The sequence below is a fragment of the Pithys albifrons genome, chromosome 2 (genome assembly GCF_047495875.1).
Source record: "Pithys albifrons albifrons isolate INPA30051 chromosome 2, PitAlb_v1, whole genome shotgun sequence".
NCBI lineage: Eukaryota > Metazoa > Chordata > Aves > Passeriformes > Thamnophilidae > Pithys > Pithys albifrons.
In genome coordinates, this window is record NC_092459.1 from 92,260,589 (window position 1) to 92,284,964 (window position 24,376).

General features: G+C 37.2%; 1 protein-coding gene across 3 annotated transcripts in view; it reads right to left on the minus strand.

Moving 5' to 3' along the window:
* Nucleotides 1-24,376, minus strand: part of MTA3 (metastasis associated 1 family member 3) — a 137,237-nt gene that overhangs the window by 95,101 nt on the left and 17,760 nt on the right. For all 3 annotated transcript variants that reach the window (XM_071577550.1, XM_071577557.1, XM_071577566.1), the window contains exons 4-6: nucleotides 17,402-17,528; nucleotides 3,999-4,062; nucleotides 2,832-2,949 (exon numbers count right to left, since the gene is read on the minus strand). In XM_071577550.1, the coding sequence (XP_071433651.1) occupies nucleotides 2,832-2,949; nucleotides 3,999-4,062; nucleotides 17,402-17,528 (309 nt within the window). The remainder of the gene's footprint in view (nucleotides 1-2,831; nucleotides 2,950-3,998; nucleotides 4,063-17,401; nucleotides 17,529-24,376) is intronic.

Here is a 24,376-nt window from a genome sequence, read left to right on the forward strand (position 1 = left end):
CTTGATTTTAATAAAACTTTTAGTCTTTTGAAAGTAAATGTTCTTTTAATTTCAAAAATTAAAGAGAAATATAAAGTTATCTAATACACCCACAGGGCAAGGGGGACAAAACATGCTTCATTAACAAGAAAAAAATCTACTCCTACAAAAAAATTCACATAGGTCTCCAATAAACACTAAAAAACCACCACCACCAAAAAAAACAATAGTCCGTTCAGACAGAACATAAGTTATCACAGTATGGGAAACTGCAAGCAATTTGAACTTCTATCAGAATATATCAATATATCATTATATTTACATCAAAATAACTTAGTGGTTATAGAACCCTTTTTTTATTTTTCAGTCACATTCTGACTGGTCATCTAGAAGCTAATCTAAACTGGCAGAACTGGCATGTCTTCAGGTATTTGAATTGGATTTATATGCCAGTAACTTTGAAAATAAAACAACTGATGGTGTGTGAATCTTCAATTTTTCTGATTTTTTTTAAATGGGTTTAGGGATTTTCTGTAAATATACAATATGACTGCCAACCACCTTCAAAGTTTTTCTTCCTTTACAGTAGAGGACAAATTTTATGTGTGAATAAATTTAGCACTATCTTTTATGATATTATTATTAGATTATATGAAATCTGGTTTTTCCTAACTGACCTGAAGTTGCCTAAATTCTTTCTTTTAATTTGTTTGCTCTAGACTTAGTTTTAAAGAGTCACACGTTATAGCATAATAATTTGGAGATACAGACCATTAGCCACTTTTAACAGTACAGGTTGAAAATTTTACATAAAGATCCAAAATATTAACAGAATCCCATAAATCCCAAATATCCCTATTTTATTCTATTCATTTCAAACATTGTTTAGATTTGTTTCCATGAAAGAAAAGGCTGAATGGAATAATTTGCAGACCATCAGCTTACATAAAGAGACAGCAACAGCTGAAGCACCTTTTGTTTCCCTTGGAGGTCAGAGGGCTATGGCAACGTTTAGATAACAAACCGTCAAAATTACCATAATTCAGATACTTTTATCCTCCAAAAACAAACTCTTTTTTCCACAAGCCACTTAAAATAAGTGCAGATTAAACCAGCTACACAGCTCCGTGTACAAACAGATCCTTAGTTTGTGGGCTTGGTGTTTCTCAGCTTTGATGGATTATTATTTCCTTCTAAAGACAGCAAGAAACTGCATCACTTTTTGGAGATTAACAGGGTGTGAGAAAAAGAGGACAGTAAGACAGTTAAATCCTGTCTTCATGATATAAGAAAGAGATCATCTACACATTTAATTAAATCAAGGATTTCACACAGAGTGTTAAGCTCCAGAAGAACTTGGTAATTTACTTCAGTAACTTAAGTAAGAACAATTCAGTAGGAAAAGACTTCGTGCCTGGCCAACAACCCCAGGCTGAACACGCTACAGTTCAAGCAGCTACTTCGGAATCATAGCAGTCCTTCCTGGCTGCTTGATACAGACACTGAGACAGTCATTTGCCATCAGCCCTCTGACAACCTTTCTTCTTGAGCATATGAATGTCAACATAAACAGTTTTTTTTCTCAGGACAGGTACATTTTACACCAAGAATAGCACTGTATCACATTCTATGCATAAACTTGTTCTGAAACAAGTTTGTACACCTTATAAATAAATTTGGAAATTACTTTCTATAGTTTATTTCTGGTTACTAAAAGAAAAGTCAGAATATTAATGCAGGTGATCTACTAAACAGCACTCATTGTAAAATAATCTGCCAATTGCTGGAAATCAAATTATTCTTCTTTTATACATTTATTAAATATGCTCTGAGGAAATTATAAATAATGGGGTTTATATTTAAAAAGTACACAGCAAAAAAAAGCAGCCCATGATGAATGGAAAACACTTTTAAGTTTACAGGTATATGTATATACACACACATAAATACACACACACACACACACACACATATATATATGTGCATATAATTGAGGCATTCAGAACCCCCTGGACTTACTGCAAGAGATATTCTTCTCACATTATCTTTTCTTATTAAGGAATATATACCAAGATTTTTGAAAATAGTATCTACATCTAGATACTTCTGAGGAAACTTTTTTCTTTTGTTAGCACTCAATATATAGTGGGCGTTATGCTGATGAAACCAACTCCCTTTAAAAATTACTATGTAAATGTAATTGCAAACATACAAGACACAGGTGCTCACGGTTCTTAAATGTCATTGAAACAGTACATAAATACTGTACTTGAAATTCTGTTTAAAACAGTAGTTCCTGTGTAACAAAACACTAAGCCACAGATATTGTGCTAGATTATAAATAAATAAAATAAAATTTTAAAATTATCAGTGATTTTAAAGCTATGCCAAGGCTAGAAACATTTATTTCAATAATGCTACAAAACAGACAAGATACTTAGATGAAATTTTACAAAGACTCTATGCACAGTCTGTTCTAAATGGAAGAGAAGAAATATATTTTTCACTTATCTTCCAATAGTGTTATTATTCTACAAATTAGTTTGGTCCTTAACATCTTCTCTCCATGCAGCCTGTATTAATGTACTAATCAGACCATACAATTAAATAAACAAATATGGAATGCCTAAATTGCATTATGCACAAACTGGAAGCGGACATTATTTTTTCAACAACTATTCAAGTATCCTTTCTTCCTTTCTTCATAATATCCAGCACAATTCATACATTTTCTCAGACCTACCATTTTACTTTCTCTGTCTCTATGTACTAGTTTAGTTCAAAAGTCAGCATGAGCCATATTGCAAGATGAGGATTTTTATTTTTTCACTAATCAAAGACCATGTATTTACCTTCTGCAAGCATGTCTGGCACATCTGCTTGGTATCTAGGCCCCACTCTGATTTCTCCCTTGTCTGCTAAAAGCGTTTTCAGTGATGGATCATACACCAGTGAATAAAAAAAAGTATCCTAAAAAAGAAGACATATTTGCAACAGCATAATGGGTTTTTAAATTGGGTTTTTAAACCTGTAACACCTTCCTTTTGGAAACTTGCACACTTTATAGAACACAGGTTTGGTACATAAATCTTTTTTTTACAAAATACAGATGTTTCATGAATACTTTTAAAAGGGTAATTGAAGCTTCTCTCATTCTTAGGACTCATTTCAAAACTGAGCAGTAATGAAAAGATTCATACACAAAAACACATCAATGGATTTTAAAAAATGTAATGTTAACATCTTTCTGAATTCAACATGTTTACATTCATAAGCATGTCTAGTATACTGACTTTGCATAATAAATTAGTGCCAAAACCCATTAAACACTGTCTGTGTAAACCTTTTTCAGACAACAAAACTAGCATTGGCAAATCTGGTACAGTACCTCAAGTGCAGGGCAAGTCCTGTTTTCAGAAACATTTTTACCAATTATTGGTAGTTTTGGTGTAGAAGTTGAAAAAAGAAGACATGCTAATTTTAGTTTAAACCCACTATTTGCCTGATGTTTTATTAAGACATCCAAAGAAAAACCTGTTTATTCTGAAGGCATTTTGTACTATATTTTGCAATTATACTTCAAATTCTTGGGGAATTTTCTCTCCCTTTGGTAAAGCTAAGCATTTTAAGTACTTTCCACCGGAAATGAAAGTCAAGGAAATACTTTCGATACAATAGGGAGGAAAAAAAAAAGGCAGCACATGAATTTTCTCTCAAGTATCTGCTACAGGAAAACATCTGAATATTTTTCTTCTGTAATACAGTATATAAATTACTTAACATTAATTATTTTCTAAATACAAACATACTAATAATAAACCCATCATTTAAGAGTGTATATTAAGTTTGTATAAAATAAAATTTATGAAATCAATGTCTTCAACATCACAATTACATATTTTTTCTAACATATCATTCAAGAAAATATTTTCAAAGTATTATTGGCCCATTTATTAAAAATAGAGGTGTAAAAGACTAAATCCATTACAATATTTACCCGAACAGAAATCATATATTACCTCTTTCTCCAGGTATGACAGCACAGATTCTGTCTCATTCAAAAGTGCAACACTGCATTTTCCCCTGCACAAACATAAGGAGGAATGGTTACTTTGTAAAAAGTAAAAGTGGTTACTTTGTATAAAACTATCTAGATACACTTTAAACTTTTACACTAAAAATATAACAATATTACAATATACAAAAATGAACATTGCCATACTTAAGGGACACTAAAATTAACAGCAAAGCAACAAGATAAATGGCTGTACTGACCCATGCATTCAAATATATTGGAATTTCACCAAACTAGGAAATAGTTTCAGGAATGAAGAAGCAAAGAAGGTGGAGAAGTACTATGGGAAACAATAAATACATATACAATTAATAAAAAGGTCTCCATCAATGAAACGTCAGCTCCAAGTGACTTACTTCCAGTAAACAAATAACCCGAACTAGAAAGAATATAAGGTTTTACATGAATGGCCTGTAAAATAAAGTGCTTTTCTCTTTTCAGAATTCTAGTAATTTCTTCTATGACTACATTTCTTTGCAGGCTCCTGTTACTCAGCAGCAGTGCAGATCTGCCCATGTGTAACATCTGTAGATAAAGCAATGGGAATTTGACCCCACTATCCCCACCCCTTTCTCATCCCTTTGTCCCCCAGCATTGCCTTGGCCTCAAATTCCTGTCCCTGGCTCCTCTGAAAATAATCTGCACAATTATTTTTAACAAATGGTATTTTAAAGAAACACACATGGATGTGGATGAAAAATGTTAAGTGTGCTGACTCATCTTGCTAGCAACTGGCATTTTTATGTTATAATTTGCAACCAAGCTACCATTACATGTATATTATTATAATATATATCTATTACACTTTACATACACCATCTTGTATTTCATGCACCTAACCTTCAGTTTAGTTGGTATTTACCAGGAGGTGCCAGTGAGAGATGAGAACACTTGTCTCTCATCTTCTCTCATGGAACAGACCAGCACTCAAATATAGAAAGAATAATTGTTTGCAGAGACCTTCTTGATTTTGTATGGCCAGTATATTAATCAACTCTGAATCTTGTTAGAGCCCTTTTGCTATTCTATTGTGTGGCCAGACTTTGTGAACGCAGATTTGGGCAGGGCTCTCCCCACCTGGGTGTCCCCTTCCAGCTTGCACAGTGGATTTTTTAGGTGAGGCACAGCGTGCACAGAACTGGCCCCACCGTTTAAGTCCTGAGGTCCATCTGCCACGGCCAAGCGAGCTTGGACAGTGAGAGTGAAGTCCTCGGGACTGTCACAGCACCCGGTACTAACCGGGGCTGACCCTGCTGAGCATCTGAGATGTGATGGGATGGGATGGCAGGGAGGCATTGAACTGCCAGGGGACGGTCCCCACTGAGACTTGAACTCAGGTCCTTGGGATTCAGAGTCCAGAGTGCTCTCCTTTACACCATGGGACTGCCCTTCTCGATGATAAGATGACACCAAAGTGGGTATTGTAAAAACCTAATGCTGTCAGTGAACGAGACTGCTAAGCTCCACCAGAAACACTGGATGCCAGTTGCTAAGGGCTGATCATTAAGAGATCATACCCAGCAAACGTTTTATTCATTGGCACGGCACATCCTGGGAAAGGGGGTTAAGCCACACATTAAGTCTGTAGTACATAACTTCCTGAATTTCTCTTCTTTGCCACACCTGTCAGGAGAACCACACCACCAAGGAGAAATGGTGGGAAGACGAGTAAGAAAAATCTAAGCACAATACAGAAGAGTAGAGGGAAAGCCTCCTGAAGTAGGAAACCTCCATTGTACCCATCATGTCGTTGAAGGTTTCTTTGAAACTTTTGGCCTTGATAATTCCAGAACATTCACTTCTAAAAATTAATTAAATGCAGTACCGTGAAGTCAGTTTGTAAACTTTATTTTAGTGTTCAGTTGGTGTCATTTTTAGAGTAAAAGGCTAAACATTTCCAGTCTGGTTCTATTCCATACACCTCTAGAATGCCCTCTCTTCATTACAGCCTACCCTTATTTAACTCCGTTTACTACAGAGGTGTTCATTGTTTCACTGTCATCACAACTGCAAGAGTATTTTATTAACTGACCTCAGAGTTTGTTGCTGGTAATTAAAAAAATTAATTTATTTCATTAAGAGGTGAGCTTAATCCCCCCAGCATGTTTTTTAAGTGAGCGAATTTCTATCTGTGGCTACATTTTTCTGGACAGCATATTAACCATTTAATGGCTGGAGTCACACAGATGTAACATTTTGCATGCATATGTGGCCTCTCACATGCATGGACTAGTCTCAAAGACAACACTAGACATACATTAGTAGATACCTCATTAAAAGAAAACAATAACCACAATCCAAAACAAAACAAAAAACCCCAAACCCACCAATAAACCAAACTAAAAAACTACAACCGAACAAGCAAACAAAAACACCAAAACCCCTCACATTTGAAAAGAGGTAAATTACATATTTTTTTCTAATTTTTACTCTCTATATTACAGTTACCAGTTCCTATAATCTAAAAATCTGCAATACTTACTACAAATTATTTAGAATCTTCACCAAAAGCATAAAAGCCTACTGCTTATTTATCTCCTCTCTTTTTTTCCCCATCAGAGGAAAATCTTATCTGTCTAGTTGCAAATGGTCTACTGGGTTGAACCAAGCCTCTAGTTCATTACATTGTCTCCAGCATCTCTCAATCCTGGATGCTGAGGAAATTACTTAAGTGAATATTGATTTCCAGTGACATGTCCCTTAGTATTCTCCAACCAGCACTGCACTTTTCACTTTTTCTTCCAATATTGATAATCAAAATGTCCTGGAGAAAACATTAATGTTTAAACCACATTGCAACAAGTCTTGGGAGTTCCTTCTCTAAGGCATGTATTTGAGAACCCAGAGCTTCTCTGAATTTAAACATAAAATATTTTCCTCCTCACAGCATTTTGGAACTTCATTTATTAATGTTTTTAAACAATTTCAGATAATTGGGACAGATGGAACTATATCAAATAAGTAGTCTATGTAACAGGATAAAATCTTGACTGTTCTAAACTAGGCAGAGAAAAGAAAGGGGGAGCTAGCTACCTACAAAATCAAACAAAAGGGAATGTACACTGCATTTACCAGATTATAAAATCAATTACACACCAAAATAAAATACTCACTTTGCAAAGACAGTAGGATTTCTGGAAGTTCTGAGTATTATTTAGACTGGTAGTATACAATGCCATAGTGTCATTATTCTATTGGAGTCTCCTGACTGAAATGTGTCATAGAACTGAACAAAACAGTCCTGGCTCTCTGGGGAGGTCCCAGATGATTGGAGGTTGGCGAATGTCACCCCAATCCACAAAAAGGGCTGCAAGCAGGACCCTGGCAACTACAGGCCTGTCAGCCTGACCTCCATGCCTGGCAGGGTTATGGAGCAGTTCATCCTGAGTGCAATCACACAGCACCTTCAGGGTGGACAAGGGATTAGACCCAGCCAGCATGGGTTTAGGAGGGGCAGGTCCTGTCTGACCAACCTGATCTCTTTCTACAATCAGGTGACCCACCTGGTGGATGAGGGGAAGGCTGTGGATGTGGTCTATCTGGAATTCAGCAAGGCCTTTGACACTGTCTCCCATAATATACTCCTGAAAAAGCTGGTAGCCCATGGCCTGGACAAGTGTACCCTCTCCTGGATTAGGAGCTGGCTGGAGGGTCGGGCCCAGAGAGTGCTGGTGAATGGAGCTGCATCCAGCTGGCGGCCGGTCACCAGTGGTCTTCCCCAGGGGTCTGTGTTGGGTCCAGTCCTGTTTAACATCTTTATTGATGATTTAGATGAGGGGATTGAGTCCATCATCAGCAAATTTGCTGATGACACCAAGTTGGGAGGGAGTGTCGACCTGCTGGAAGGCAGGAGGGCTCTGCAGAGGGATCTGGATAGACTTGAGAGATGGGCTGATTCCAATGGGATGAAGTTCAACAAGGCCAAGTGCCGGGTCCTGCACTTTGGCCACAACAACCCCCTGCAGCGCTACAGGCTGGGCACAGAGTGGCTGGAGAGCAGCCAGGCAGAAAGGGACCTTGGAGTACTAATTGACAGGAAGCTCAACATGAGCCAACAGTGTGCCCAGGTGGCCAAGAAGGCCAATGGGATCCTGGCCTGTATCAAAAATAGCGTGGCCAGCAGGACCAGGACAGTGATCCTTCCCCTGTACTCTGCATTGGTGAGGCCACACCTTGAGTACTGTGTTCAGTTCTGGGCCCCTCAGTTCAGAAAGGATATTGAGGTGCTGGAGCAGCTCCAGAGAAGAGCAACAAGGCTGGTGAAGGGACTGGAGCACAAGTCCTATGGGGAGAGGCTGAGGGAGCTGGGGTTGTTTAGCCTGGAGAAGAAGAGGCTCAGAGGTGACCTCATCACTGTCTAGAACTACCTGAAGGGAAGTTATAGCCAGGTGGGGGCTGGTCTCTTCTCCCAGGCACTCAGCAATAGGACAAGGGGGCACGGGCTTAAGCTCTGCCAGGGGAAATTTAAGTTGGATATCAGAAAAACATTCTTTACAGAGAGAGTAATCAGGCATTGGAATGGGCTGCCCAGAGAGGTGGTAGATTCACCATCCCTAGAGATTTTTAAACGCAGATTGGACATGGCGCTGGGTGCCATGATCTAGTAAATGGACTAGAGTTGGACCAAGGGTTGGACTCGATGATCTTGGAGGTCTTTTCTAACCCAATCGATTCTATGATTCTATGAAAACTCAGGTTAAAATGAAAGAATTACTCAACTTTTCCAAAATAACATATATATATATATATATAAGTGGAGATTTGTCTACTATTTTTTTCACATATGAAACCTCCTTCCTCTTATGTGACTCTGATTGTCTGATTTAAGCTGTGTTCATCCATCAAGCAGCAGTTTTGACTTAACTGCTATCATCAGGGTGAATTACTAGAAAATAGCATCAGAAAGCCATGATGTTAAGATGACATGTCTGGTTTTAACCTTTCTCTCAAATTAAAAATATTCAGAAAAAATGTTTTTACTTTCTACAGATTTAGGCAAAATTTATCTTGCATGAATGTTGAGGGAAAATTTCAGCAACCTAAGCAATTCACAAATAACAGTAAACAAAAAAATAGCTTTTATATCTTCACTTACAATTCAATTATGATGAGACTAAGATGTGCCTTTAGAATTCTTTCTACCCATGTATTTAAACTGGTCACAAATAAGAAATTGTTCCAATTGACAATGTCTACAAAACTTGTAATATTAATAAATCAGCCAGCAACAAAAATTAATTTAAAGATCTTGCAGTAAAAGGGGACAACAAAGCTTGGCTATATATGGTCATGATATGACCTGCCTCTATCATATAAACAACTCAATTGCTTCTCCTGTTGTAGTAACCAGAGCCACAACTCTCAACTTTTTTCTTTAAAGCACTAATCATGTGAAGGCTCTTTTCATATGCTACACCTTCCTTCACTCTCATTTGTTAGAAGCCCTTGGCTGCTTGTAATTTTTTTTTTTTTAATGTTTCAGGTGACTGCACCAGTGGGTTGACAATTCCTGATCATTTACACCGCTCAGCTAAGGGATGCCTGACAAGCTATTTCTCCACACCCACAACCTCCTTCCATACCTCAGGGAAGCTCTTCTGTTACAATGTAGAAACGAGACACACACACTCCCCACGAAAAAAGCTACTCTGTAAAAAATGCCTTAATGGTGTTGTAGGAAATGTTTCTTCACCAGCCCTATCAAGAAAGACAGGTACATACAGCCCCAAAAGCAAAACACTAATCATCTACAAACAAACCTGCAAAGCACAGAGGTGCTCCTGAAGATTACAGGAAAATGGGAAGATACTGAACATCATGGTGGAAGTCTCAGTGCCGTGAACATAAAAATTTGCATTCCCTCCTCCCTGTTTTAAAGAGCTATTTTTCATGGGGAGGTGAGGGGGCTGTTCTGAGACTCTCTTAGGTAAGACAACACTCCATGTGAGATGTCAGTTAGTATGAGAGTCCTGAAGGAGATATTTCAAAGAGAGTAAGCAGAGGTAGGAGCTAATAGAGCTTGAAAACTAATGACAAAATGTGCCACATTTCAGTGAGACCCAACAGCGAAATGAAAAACATGTGAAAATCTATTTCAGACAAGACTGTGACAATAATCAATATTTAGAACAGAGAAGTACAAGACTGCCCTTACTAATCTGTTCCAATGAAGACAAAAAGATGATGATAACCAGCTCAAGAATTTAAGCAGCATGAAAACAGTTGTACTAAGGCTATTATACAAGACAATGTTATGAAAAGATTTCATTATAGCCTGGTTAAGCAACCTAGAGGTAAAACCCACCAAATTATCCAGAAGATATACTTAAATGATTTCTTTTTTGCACTGTCTGGGTGATTGTTCTTTGATGAGTTTTTCCTTAAAGTGATCAGAAATACAGATTAAAGTATTTATAGAAATTTTAAAAAGCTGATGTAAACACTTATATTTTAAAACTACCAAAATGAATCAAAGTAACAGCAACTGTTTCATCTTTAAAAGTCCCTGTTTGTTTCAGCACAGCCCTAACTTTTAAATGAGTGGAAACCTTTACAATTCCTGTTCTGCTGCTCTTGGAGGCTATTTCTTCATGTTTTCACAGATGCATAAATAAGACAGCTCATGAGATACAAATCTTAGGTTTCTTGGAACAGGAAGCATGCCAAAAAATTACAGAAAGAAATTACAAGAAACATAACACATGCTGCTTGTCAACCAGTACAAATGATAGGAGTGGAAAAGGCAACCCCACGGGTACAGTATCATGCCATCCAGGTATCCTAATGGAATGTAGATGCAGCCTGGGTGACACGGATGCAGTGCAAGAACTCTCAGAACTCATTGCTCTGGGTTCACACCGAGTCAATGAAACCTGCTATGTATTGGTAGTTCAGATACCAGTGAAGAAAGGAAAAAGCATATGCAGGCATGCTCCCACAGACTGGGAAATAATAATCATTAATTGCACTCCTGAACATGACAGAATTACATTGGGCAATTTTGTACATATATACCAGTTGTAGCTTGACGATCTGCACTAAGAAATGTTAGTCTCTCAGCTGAAATGTGGAACATGGAAGCATGAGTCACAAGCTAGACAGTCTGAGAACAAAATAACAGGAAAGAATACTAGGAAATATTATGCTTGTGAGAAAAATCTGATTTGATTTTAGCATATGCTGTTACTTCAATGACAATCAGAGATTAAACTAAAAAGATGCATAATGAAGAGGGGTAGAAAGGAGCAGGTGCAGGAGGAGGTGTAGGAGCAGAACTTGGGAGTAACCTTTCCCATATTCATAACACAGGGAAAAAAGAGGGGGAAAGGTACAGTTATTGAGTAAGGGAGAAGATAGGTTCCTTAAATTACAAAGGTTTTTCCTGAACAGTCTTAAATGAGAGTGTTTTGAAGATTTCCAATCAAACATCCACTTTGAGCCAAGTTTTGATCCCTTACAAGCAGTCTAAATTGCAATGCTGATCACCAAACCACAAGGTAAGAACTGTGGAGTTCAAAGAGCTTCTACTGATTCTATGAAATTGATTCCCCAGCTATGGAAAACCAATACTAAGAGTACTCATGTTTTTTACTTTAAAACCCAGTGTAAGGGGCATAGAATGATGTCAAAAGACACATACCAATGTCTTTACCGCAATTCCAAGTTCTCAAGATTGCAAAGAGATTAATAACTAGGGAGCAAGCTATTGCATAACACTGAAAATGAGAAAATAAAATCATCATGATAGTGATTTAAATCTGCAACAGATCCCTAACTACAGTTTAACTTCTAAAGTATTCAACCAATATCTAGAATTGACAAAAATAGTCACATTGTGTTGGTTCATACTTAATTGGCTTGAGTTGTTTTTGTTCACTTACAGAGCCATCTCAAACATGAAAAAAGAAAACAAATAAACAAAAAAACATCTGATAGGTGATAGTTACCGGGATCTGTGTCTCTGACAAAATAATACCAATCTCCAAAAGAGTACAAGACTGTGCATCCATGGCCAAAAGATAAATCTATAAACTTGGCATTACCTGATTAACACACTCTTGATTAAATAAAATTAAAAGCAGAATGCATGGCAAATTGATTTATGCACATCTAAATAAAGTAGTAAAATTTAGATGTGCCTGGCATCTAAACAAATGCATAGATAATATGCATGGCCCATGGTTTTTACACTGCACGTGTATTTCAGTAAAAAAATTCACAGTTTTAATCTTAATTAGAGATGGAGGGTTGATTTTGAGCACTCCAAATTGGTAAGAGTTACAGATAGACTCTTGGAGTAATCATGCACAATTGATATGGATTTAAAAGTAGTTAAAAGGTAAATAGCTTCTTGGCTTGGGCACAGTATTGTAGGAAACTCAAGACATTGATATTTTTTTCTCTAGGGATTAATACATGCTAAAAAGTAAAAAAAAATTATATTTTAGCACAGCTGCAGCAATGCATATGAATTGAACAAAACCACAGAAGGCTGGTTAAGAACAATTTTTCATACAATCATGAAATCGTTTAGATTTGAAAAGACCTTTAACATCACCAAGTCCCTTAGAAGGTCAGAAGCAATGAATATCAATCCATGCAACTGAACCTAAAAGTTTTGCACCATATGAAAGGCTCCTGCTTCCACCAATAAATTCACTTTTTCATACACTGTTTCTATTACTGGCTATTGACCACATCTGAAAACAGATTCTGGCCTAGATCAAATTTTTATCATGGTTCATGTCAGGATATTTCAAATTCTATTACAAAAGAAAAAAATGAAAATAGTTAGATACACTTCCAAAGTCCCTTTGCTCTAAATAAACTCAATCCAGAAAGGAACACCTCACTCAACAATCTAAATGATCAAGTGAGCACATGTCTATGCAAAGCAAATTCACTCCTTATCCAACCTGATTTATGCCAGAAAATAGATCAGGCTTATAAGGCTCACAGCAATCATTGTAAAAGTAGCTAAAATTTGTATCACATATTTTTACACACACACATATACATATGAAGTATGTGAATGCACACACACACAGACATTGTATGACAAAAGCTTCTAGTTTGCCAGGACTGCCAAAACTAGAAATCCTGAGCTAATACCACTAAATTCTAAGGTGCCCTGTCTTGAAAAGTACCATTTCTTCTACAATATGACTGCCTTGATCTGTCTTGATCTTTAGATCATTTGTTGTGTTTCTCTGAATTAAAGGCCATAGGTACACAGAAAACTTGAATTTGCTGTTTACGTCAAACAGCAATTATAATGCTCTAAAGAGCATAAGAGACAGTTCATTCTATGGGACTTTGAATAGAAATTCTCCATTAAAGTTTAGGGCATAGATTTATGAGTTATTTAAACAATACACATGATTACCAACATCCACATAATGCAGAGGTATCAAACAGAGCCATGTTGAGCACAGAAATCAAGCTCAGCAAGAATTTCGGCATCTTGAAATTGTATCTGAGAAAAGCTAAAAAAGTACTAAGTGACAACAGTCTCCAAGATGAAACAAACAAATTATGTCTGTATATATTTATTTTGCACTTACCCAAAAAAAAAAAACCAAAACACACAACAGAGGGGTTACATAATTAGCAACTGATATAACTTTCAAGAATATGGTAAATTATCTACCACTTGAATATTTTTCAACCAAGCATGGACTTCTCCCTGCAATATACAATTTAATGCAAGCAGAAACAGCTGGGATCACATCAGTAGTCACTGCACATAATTGTGTGGTCTGAACCAGATAAAAGAACAACTAAAGAGGTCATTACAATCTCATAGCATTCTTCTTTTGTCCTAGGGTAGGATTCTTAAAACCTGTACTCAAATTCTAACTTATCACAAATATTCTTGAAAACAGTAAATTAGTAAATTAAATTTAGTGAATTGAATTTTTATTTACTCAAGACAAATATTTGTAATCCCACAGTAACTCAAGATAGGCTTTTGACAAAGTAGTAGCTTATTCTTTAACCCTAACAAAATCCTACATAATTGTATCAACTAAATTACTAATATGACAGCAACTAAATATAATTGTATTTGGAACCCTCTTTCCCATTCAAAAATGGCCACCGCTCTGAAACTCTTCTCCATTCTCAAGCTGTTTGCACTTTAGTCAAATAGTCTGTATATGTCTCTTTACTTTGCATAAATGAAAAGAGAAAAACGATTTTTTTTTTAAATTTTGCTGTGTGGGGGTATTCTTACAGTGTAAAGCAGCCCGATATTACCTGATTTTATCATGACTTCTGAGAATATTGACCTATGTGTGCTTTCCAAATACTTAAAAGTATTATAATAAAGACAATAATAATGAACCAACACAGAAAAACCCACAACCCCAAGACTGAAACACAGTTGTTAGCAAACAAGAACCAAGCAAAAATATTGAAAATGGTAAGATGAATTCTGATGGATAAATAAATTCTTCTACACAACTCATGTAAGTATTAAATTTAAGAGCAATTACAAAGGAATTTAGAAGTCAATGCAATCTTTATAACAATCTAAACATGCTTAACATCTATTAGCTTTTGAGAGCTTAAGAATGAAAAATAAATTTAAAGTCAGATAACTAAGTGTATCTCCAACAAGATACCAGTTTGCAGATGTTCATATAAAGGACACATTTTTATCAAGTACTAAGTTTTATAGTGAATTTTACAACAATGGCAAACAATTTCAACTCTTTGACGGCTTTCAACATTTTTCCCCCTTTGCCTTCTCATGCCTTTCCAAAATGCTGAATTTGGTAATGCTCAAATCTCTGAAAACCCAAGTTACAAGCACACAGCACTGACTCAACTCAGCCCCTCCCTCTCTAGGCCTGGCATTGCTTACAGGAGCCATCTGGATGAATTCTGGGAGCATTTACAGCATGACATTAATGAAGGAGAGTGGCTCAGTGAGTCTGGCTGGCAGTGTCACTGTTACAAGGACATGTGGGGATTACAGAGCCTGGCAAAACTGCACCTGTAACATGCAGGGATTAGGAAGGAAAGAGATAATCCACTGGAGGGGTGTTAACTGACCTCACGCATTTGAGCAGACAGAGGAGACAATAGTTTCACTTGTAACTTGACAAGTAGGCACCACAGAACAAACCTTGTCTTTGATCCCCAAACTGGTACATCAACTTGTACTGTACCACACACCATGACTCCAGAACGGTGCTGCACTGAGCTAGACAGTTACACCTTCTTAAATACATTCCACTGCAAGATAACTCTCCCCAAGGCAGCATTGTCATGTTTCATTACTTGCTTATAATTCGTTTATAAATTTGGATTTTTGTTTATGCCAAAACTTATGCCTCTCCCTAAAGTTACTGAAATGGCATAGTGACACCTAATGTAAAAAGGAAACAAGATGAAACCTAAAAAAACCCCAGAACTTCTAAGAATACAAATGACATGTCAAAAAAGTTACATATAATGTATTTAGCAGAACCAAAAGCATCAGAATAAGGAATGAAACAGTTTAATATTTTCATTAATCTGAATACAATTTTAACAAGTCTGGATTTGTTCACTCTTAAGGTATAAGAACTAAAGGCGAAAATTCTACTGCTGTGTTCAGTTACTTCATGAAAAGATAGATAACTAAGACAGAGCCAGGCTCCTTTCAAAGAAGCGCAGTGATAAGACACAAGGTAGTAAACAGTAAGTTTCAGTAAGTGAAATCCCAAGTTGATGACAGGGAAAAAATTTCACCATGACAGTTGTCAAACACCGAAACAGACACCCAGAGAGGCTGTGAAATCTGCATCCTTGGATATTCTGGAGTACTGATGGGAGAAAGTTGGAGGAGTACCACCCTCACAATACTTCCATCCTCTGTAGTGAAAAAAACTAATAAAAGGAATGAAAACTATTGAGAATCATAGAATGTGAATGTTAGCAAGTTATAAAGCTAAATAAGAAATACTTTGCAGTGTATTTTCCTTCTTGTTTCTTTTTAAAACAGAGTGAAGAATGATAAAACAACACTAGTCTACAACACGTTTGTTCCAGAATTTGCCTGGTAAAGGTCTTAGTAACACATGGCAGCTCAGCCCTACAACAGTCATCTGTTCTGAAAAGTAGATGCAAGTCATCACTCTGCATTTGCCTGCTGTGCTGTGCAGTATGTACTGTGCATTCATGTGTTTTTCTGCCTTCTCTGTGAAGTATGTACTGGAGAATCTCCATTGTATTTGCTCTCTGAGTTGTGAGATGAGAAGACATTTACAATACTTCTTCTATGTAATCTTCCCTCTGCAAAGAGAATACCTTATTTCGATATCTAAATGTCAAAGTAAGTAAAAGAAACTGCACAGGATTATTATCCCCATGCTATAGTTGGAGCAGCAGAGAATTGACAGTTAAGTGACTTTCTCAAAGTCGGAACAAGTAGCTGAATCAAGCACAGGAAATTAACACAAAAATTTCCAACTTGCACTTTTTGTTGTCAGTGAGAGAGATAAACAGCACATCTGCCAATAAGAGAGAATGTACATATGTACATACAAAGTGTTTCTCCTCTTGGATAGTATATACTTTTTTTTGGTAGCTTCTAGACATTTATGGTTTTAAAGAGTTGAGGGGAGCTGGATATAATAAGGAAAAGAAAATTCCTTCAGAAGGCAATGTAAGAAGCCTTGTTTCACACTTAACTACACTTCCCCTTGTCACTGTGCTCCTTTGTACCAACACAACAACAACAACAAAAAAATCTTTCTTGACTGTTAGATAGATGACAGGAGTATTTGCATCATTTGCAGACAGAAGTCAACAAATTCTTTTTGAGCTTTAGCAAGCTTCTTTCTACATTAGCATTAGGGCAATTTAAAACAATATTTGAAATGCTTCTGCAACATTTAGCCAAAGAATCATGACTTCTTCACACTTACTGAATAAGATGGGGTAATTTTATCTTTACGTGTGTGCAGCCCTAAACTGCAGATCTGACCACTAACTCACTGCCTCCTTTCCAAACCCATCTGCAATTTCACTGGCCAGACAAAATGGCCAAAGTTCCCTTGGCCAGATGATTAAAAAAAGAACTCTTCCAAAGTAGTAACAGACTGATTTTATACCAAATTATCAACTGTTGCTCTAAGAGCTCTGAGATTCTTGTCCCTTCTAAGGCTCAAACATCAAGCAACAGAAGGAAAAACCAAAGACACTTCAAAGCAGTTCATGGGACAACCTGACACAACTCAGGTAAGATCAATCACAGCCTTCTGCAAGACAAAGGCTGACATGTTCAAGCAGGTGGGCTACTGGCAGGCAAACCACCCCAGCAGAACACACAGACAAATTGCATTTACTGCATCTTACCTGATATGTGTTGCCGGAAGGGACTCATACTGGCGAGAAAGGAATAGCTCTCTGTGCTTCAACTGATGTTTCTGTTTATCAGTCAAATCAACCTCAATTGTAGTTTCAGACTCTTCTTCAACTTCTTCTGCAGAGAAGCAGAGCGTAGGTCGAAATTAACTCTGTTGCATAACATCATTGCAGCCATTTCACTTGACATACCCCCCACCCCTTAGCAACCTCCTTTAGTATTTCAAATAAAAGATGAGTTTAACAAGACTACAGTTTATGTAACTTGACAGAATATTAAGTATTTTGAATTATACACTTCTACTTTAACTCTTTAAAAAAAACTATGCTCCTTTCCTACTGTACTATGTATTGATATCTTTCACATAGTTTAAGAACAATCCTGATATTACTCATTCTTTTTTCAGCTTCTTTTATCTGTTTTTCCTTCTTGCTTGCTGACTAGTTCTGGTTTTGATTTTCTGTTGCTAATATTACTACTACTAAAACTTCCACAGAAGTCCTGGTGAAAAACATTCTTTCTGTGAACAGAAATTTACTAAACACAATTGCAGTCTAAGACTGCAAAACCAGAGTCTAAGAAAATTGAGAAAGTCTACCGTCTTCCATTATATCAACATTATTTAGATACTGACAACAAATGCAGTGTTATTTTCATATTTAAGTAAGATTTGAAATTATTTCTATTTTAAACAAGACAAGAAGAAATAAAAGTAGATACTGGAAGGAATCATATCCAGAGTTAAAGAGCAACATTCATGGTGCTTACTAACATATAATACAATGACAGGCTCCTCAAAACAGCTACCCTGAGATCTTAATGGCTGAAATCTGCCTTCCCAGTGGACTCTTCGGACATGAGGAACTTGAATCTGTACTTCCTCTAGCATCTCAGAAAGGGCAAAAAGTCTCTCTGAGTAATGGATGCAAAAATACAGACCCTTTAATAACTTCTCCAAGGTTCAGCAATTTTCTACCTGGCAAATTATCCATCACCTGCAAAACTAAGTGTACTTTACAAAATACTTCTCAGAAAATAAACAGAACCTCAGAATGAGGTAGCATTTCATGTAACTACCTACAACAGATGACATCATCTGCTCTACCAATAATAAACATTTTTACAACCAACCTACAGACACTATTTCAAAATGAAGCCTGCCTGCATCCTCATGGCAACCACAGTTCTCTCCAAATGCAACATTACTATTTTTTAATCATGCCTGTGCATAGCTCATTCCAATTGTAATACTTCTTTCCACAAAAGTAATATAACAACACACCCTGATCTAACCAATTTCTCCAAACCCAATTCCATTTAGTTTAAGTCTATCTTGCTGTAGACACCTCCATCCCCCTCCTTGTTTTGGCCTGTTTTGTGGAGAGATGGAAGAAGAAAAACAAAAATGAAAATAAGAATTGTCCCCAGAATCACTTGACAGCCCAAAGCCCCACCTGACACATAGACAGGTTCAAGTCAGACCATAACTCAGTTCAGAATTATTCTGGCATCTATAATACTGAAAATAAATAAAGATTAAAAAAAAATCTATGCCTAGGCAAAGCGTTTTTTTCTTAATTAGGCAAGCAATTCAATTAAAAAATATAATTTAATGTTAAAAGGTTTCAGTTTGTGCTGGTTTTGGCTGGGATCGAGTTAATTTTCTCCACAGTGGCAGTATAGGACTGTGGTTTGGATTTGTGCTGAAAACAGTGTTGATAACACAGAGATGCTTTTGCTATTGCTGAGAAGGGCTTACTCAGTGCCAGCGCCTTTTCTGCTCCTCATAACACCTCACCAGCAACGAGGCTGAGAGGGCACAAGGAATCGGGAAGGTGACACGGCCAGGACAACTGATCAAAGGGATGTCCCATACCATATGGCATCATGCTGAGGGAAAGAAGAGGGAAGGGGGGACATTTGGAGTGATGATGTTTTGTCTTCCCAAGTGACCGTTATGCGTGACAAACGCTGGCTGTCCCAGAGATGGTTGAACACCTGCCTGTCCAGGGGAAGTGGTGAGTTAATTCCTTGTTTTGCTTTGTTTGCTAATTTCAGTCCTCTCTCCCATTCCACCAGGGGTAGTGAGTGAACACTTGTGTGGTGTTTAGTTGCCGGTTGGGGTTAAACCACACCAATGTTTCCAGCTAATTTCTGTAACTGCTTAATACAGTAAGAGACCACTACAAGCTATGTTTGTATTTCAAAGTTTGAGAATGAATATTTCTTCTGCTTGCTTTGTTTTTGGGTTTTTTCTAAATAATATAGGCAAGAAAACATATGGCCAGACACAGAACAGTTCCATCCACTCAACACAATTTACCATCAGGATAATTTTACAACTTTCTTCTTTAGCATTATAATAGAAAACCAACTCTAACAGTAGGATTGGTGTTCAGTAAAGCAAGCGATAGTTTGTCCCAGAAGTCACAAAAACCCGTATCAGAAAAGGAAACACTGGAGAGCATGGAGAAAGCTAAATTTGCTGGATGGCATTACAAAGAACTCTGCATCTGAAGAAACCTTCAGAAAGCTGCCTTTGAACTAGGTTTTTGCACAGATCAGCCCTTAACACCTATTAGAAGGAAAGTGGTAACAATCTTGCAGTAGTTTTAGAGATGTCTCCACATTTCCTGCTTGAATTGCAGGACATGTAAAAATTAATTGCCATCCAAGGAGAGATTGTTCCTATGAAAAGGAGCAAAATGGTAGGTACCTAAAGGAAATCAAAAAGTATCAGCAAGATAAGCACATTTCAGCACTTGGGAACAGAAATAAAGCAATAGCTCAGAGTAAGCAAATATTTTAATGGAGCAATACTATGATGACATACACAGGATTCATTGTTCCATAATTAGAGAGAGGAAAAAAATAATTTAAAATTGTTCAGCTTAATAATGTTTTGAAAGCCTTAGGTATGACTACAAAGATGAGTATAATCATTTTTCAAAAATGACACAATCCCCTTTAGGCCTTGAGCTAAGATGATGATGTTTTGGTTTTTTTTTGTACTACTTTTCCTGGTTTACAAGAAATATTTAATTATTAAAAAAATCACAAATAGCAAAAGCAGGCATCTCAAGTGACCTTTTAAAGCTTTTGGTCTATTTATTATACACAGGCCTTCTAATCATCAATTGCAAATATTTGCTTTGACCTTGAAAACCAGAGTCATCCAGTGATACTTTCAGTGGCAATGCTGCAGACTTTCCCTTTTTCCTCTAAGTAAGACTTAACTGACTCAGTCAAGCAATGTATACTGCAAAGAAATTGCAATCCTCACTCATTTTACATATGCACCATCACTTATAAAAACATGATGAACTTTTTATCCCTCTCCCATTTAATATGTGGGATTCACTGTTAGAAAACAGTGGTACTAGTGAGCCTGAGAGAAGACAACTGACCATGCCACCTAAACTTTGTATACAGTGTCTTTGTTTATAGTTATGTTATGACTCAAGCTTGCCCCTAGAAAGAACTGCTTGTTTTTACAACCAAAATTAAAATAAACTGAGGGCAAGTCTCTAGAAATACAATACTACCACTTTATATAAAATTCTTTTAAGACAACTTAAAAAAAATCCTGAAATACATTCCAAGGTTTAAATGCAACTCCAACAACTGTATGGTTAACCACCAGCTAGCAAACAAGGTAAAGTTCTCTGACATACTACTCTTCCTTAATTAAGTCAAAATAACCCAGCATGTGCTCCCCTTGCCTACTACAATAGAAAATATGAGAGATTAGTTTAAACACTGAAGGCTGTCTTCAGGGAGGAGGTGTAAATCTTCAGTATTAAAAAGGGGAGAAAGTTCTCGCTCTACTGCCACCAAACTGCTGACAGTGTTCTTTTCAGCTAGAGGTTGAATCACAGGATTAGTCAGGAAGGGACCACAGTGTGTCATTTGCTTCAACCTCCCTTCTCAAGCAGGATCATCCTAGAGCACAAATCCATAGTACTGGAACCTGCAAATTCAACCAAAAATCGTGGAAACACAGAGTAATTCAGGCTGGAAGGGGTCTTAGGAGCTCTAGTACAAATTATTCCTCAAAGTAAGCTCAGCTGTGAGGTCAGCCCAGGTTACTCAGCATTTTATTCAGTTGAGTCTTGAAATTCTCAAAAGACAGAGACTACATAACTTCTCCAGCACCCAGTCATGATGAAAAAACTTATCCTTATATCTAATCTGAATCACTCCTGTTTCAGTTTAGTCACTACCAAGAGTCAACTTCATCTTCTCTATAACCTCCCTCTAGGCATTGAGCATCCACCTCTTCTCCAAGCAGAGTAAGCTCAATTCCTGTTGTCTCTCCTAGTAGGCAAGTGCCTGTGATGGTGGGTTTTGCTGAATATGCTCCAATTTATCAGCCACTTTCCTGTATCAGGGGCCTAAAACCTGGATGCAGTCCCTAGACGTGATGCAAGGGGTGCTGAATAATCAGGGAGGATAATCACTTTTCACTAACCTACTGGCCATGCACCTGGTGATACAGTCCAGGATGTTGTTGGCCAGCTCCCTTTGTTGCCTGGGAACTGCTGTCTGCCAGGACCCTAAGGGCTTTTTCTGCAGAGCTGTTCCCCCAAGCCCCTCTGTTCTCAGCCTATATACCTGCCAGGAGCTTTTCCTTCCCAGGTGCAAGACTTGGCATTTGTCCCTGCTGAATATCTTCATGTTCTTGACAGACCATTCCTCCTGCTTTCTAGGAATCCCTGAATACCAGCCCTTCCCTTGAGGCAGCCTACCAGCTGGTCACATCCTCCCCAGCATTGTGTCACCTGCAAAATGATAAGTGTAACACATTGCCTGCTTCAGTCACTGATAAAGACAGGTCCCCACATAGATGCATGCCCATGGGACTCTACACACTGTGTGAACCATTAACCAACCCCCTCTGACTTAGACCATGCTATCAGTTTTTTATTCACCTAGTTGTCCCAGATTGATTCCAATCACTTGGCCTGGTGAGTGTACCAAGAATTCTAGTGTTGGCACAAAATCAAAAAGCAGGAATAAGAGACAAACTAGGAAGATATGATGCAAAAAACCAAGACCACTCTCTTCAACAGCATCATGGATTGACACTGAATTAAAATGGCAGAATACCCAATCCTATGCTGCATTAACTTTCTACCTCTTAAACTTAATTGTTTCCAATGTTGAAACCATATTGCAGTTTAGATGCATCTGGTTTATGCAAGCTTAGATGGAAAGATTTAAATCACCACCACATTGTGTGGAGTTATGGCAGTTTCATCAGATTTGTTAAAATATCTTTAAAATTACATTAGATCAGAATTTCAAGTTCAAAGAATGCCATTAAACCTCACTTTCAGAAAAGATTCATTTTTTTCCCTTTCCTGTATAGCTTTTTCTTTTACACTCAGTCCAAAAACCATACACATCATAGGTATCATCAACAACACATTTTTAAACCCACAGATAAAAAGCTGAGAATGCTGAAGAGCAGCAAGTTTACCACACATCAAATGAAAGGTGGCTGTCCATAAGACTCTCTTAAGCTTAGCTGGTTGTGGCAAAAACATCAAGTGTGCATTTGGTAGTTAGATGTTATGGCAGTAAGAATTATAAAGATAGACTTTGGGGGAGAGGGAGTAAATCTATTTACTGCCAAATCAAGTACAAAATATAAACATTAAGTCTAACCATCTGAACAGTTCTATTCAGACTGTGAATGAAGAGCTCTCTTAGGTGAGCTGTTGGCCAATTTGCTCATCTGCGTGTCGCTTCTTCCCACATGTTTCATTGTACTAACTTAGCTGTGATAGTTAACCTCCTAGTGCTGTAGTAAAGCCCTCTAATCAACTTTGTGAGCTAGACTATGCATGGTTACACTATCAATTTGACCAAGGAAGCACTTCCCAAAGCGAAATAAATTAGCTTTACTTACACCACGTCCCTTAGAACAATGTTCAGATGGTTGTTTAAACCTATAACATCAATTCGATATTTGCTGTTACTTTCAGACAGGATAAGAAATCGAAAGCAGGTTGCCTGGATTACAAGTCATTTAGACAGTGTATTACTATCTAAAGGATGAATCTGAACAATTCTGCAGGTAGGAAAAACAGGCTGATCACTTCTATTACAGGGAACAGGTCTACTTTTAATTGCTATTGGATAGCACAGATATACACATGGTCTTTAAGGGGTTATCCAGTTTTCTTACACAATTATCCAGGTGATCCTCCCACACTACTCCATCATTATTTTTCTAAAGCAGGTCACAAAACAAAGAAATAACCACAGTACAACCATTAAGAACTAATACACCATATCTGCAAGAATAAAACTTATTTCTAAAGTCGCGCAAATTTTTTTTTGGGTACTTCCGAGTAGCATGTTACAATAATAATAATTCCCAGGACAACACTGATTTATAAGCAACTGGGCAACCACATCATGTTTATCACAGACCTGTGCCAAAATTATTCGATGAAAACTATCACAGCTTTCATTACCATAAAACTCTGCCTTCCAAAACTTGATGGGTGAGGTTTTTGATAACTGGTTTTAGAGATTTTTGAGAACAAGGAGCTCATGGCTGGAAAGCAGGGAAGGATTACCTTCCTAAGTAGTGTGAATCATGATGTGTTATATTAATAAACAGATCCTAAAAAATTAAATGGAAAGTGAATGAATGCAAAAGCAAGCACAATCTTTTTTTATTCAGCACTGCAAACTAGTTTATGAGAGCACTGCAGAACAGAAGAGTCACATAGAAGCATGAAAACAACAACACACAGACCATGGTGAAAGAGCAGACAATTCTCTATCATAAACCTAAACCAGATTTTTCCCTTTTACCTGGTTTCTGTATCACCTATTCAAATGTAAATTCTTCCAAATGAGAAAATATCCTATTTCAGGGCTCAAGATGTGTTTGGTCATTTGTACACCTGTGTGAACTGCACCAAGCTCTTGCAGGATGTGTGAAGCAA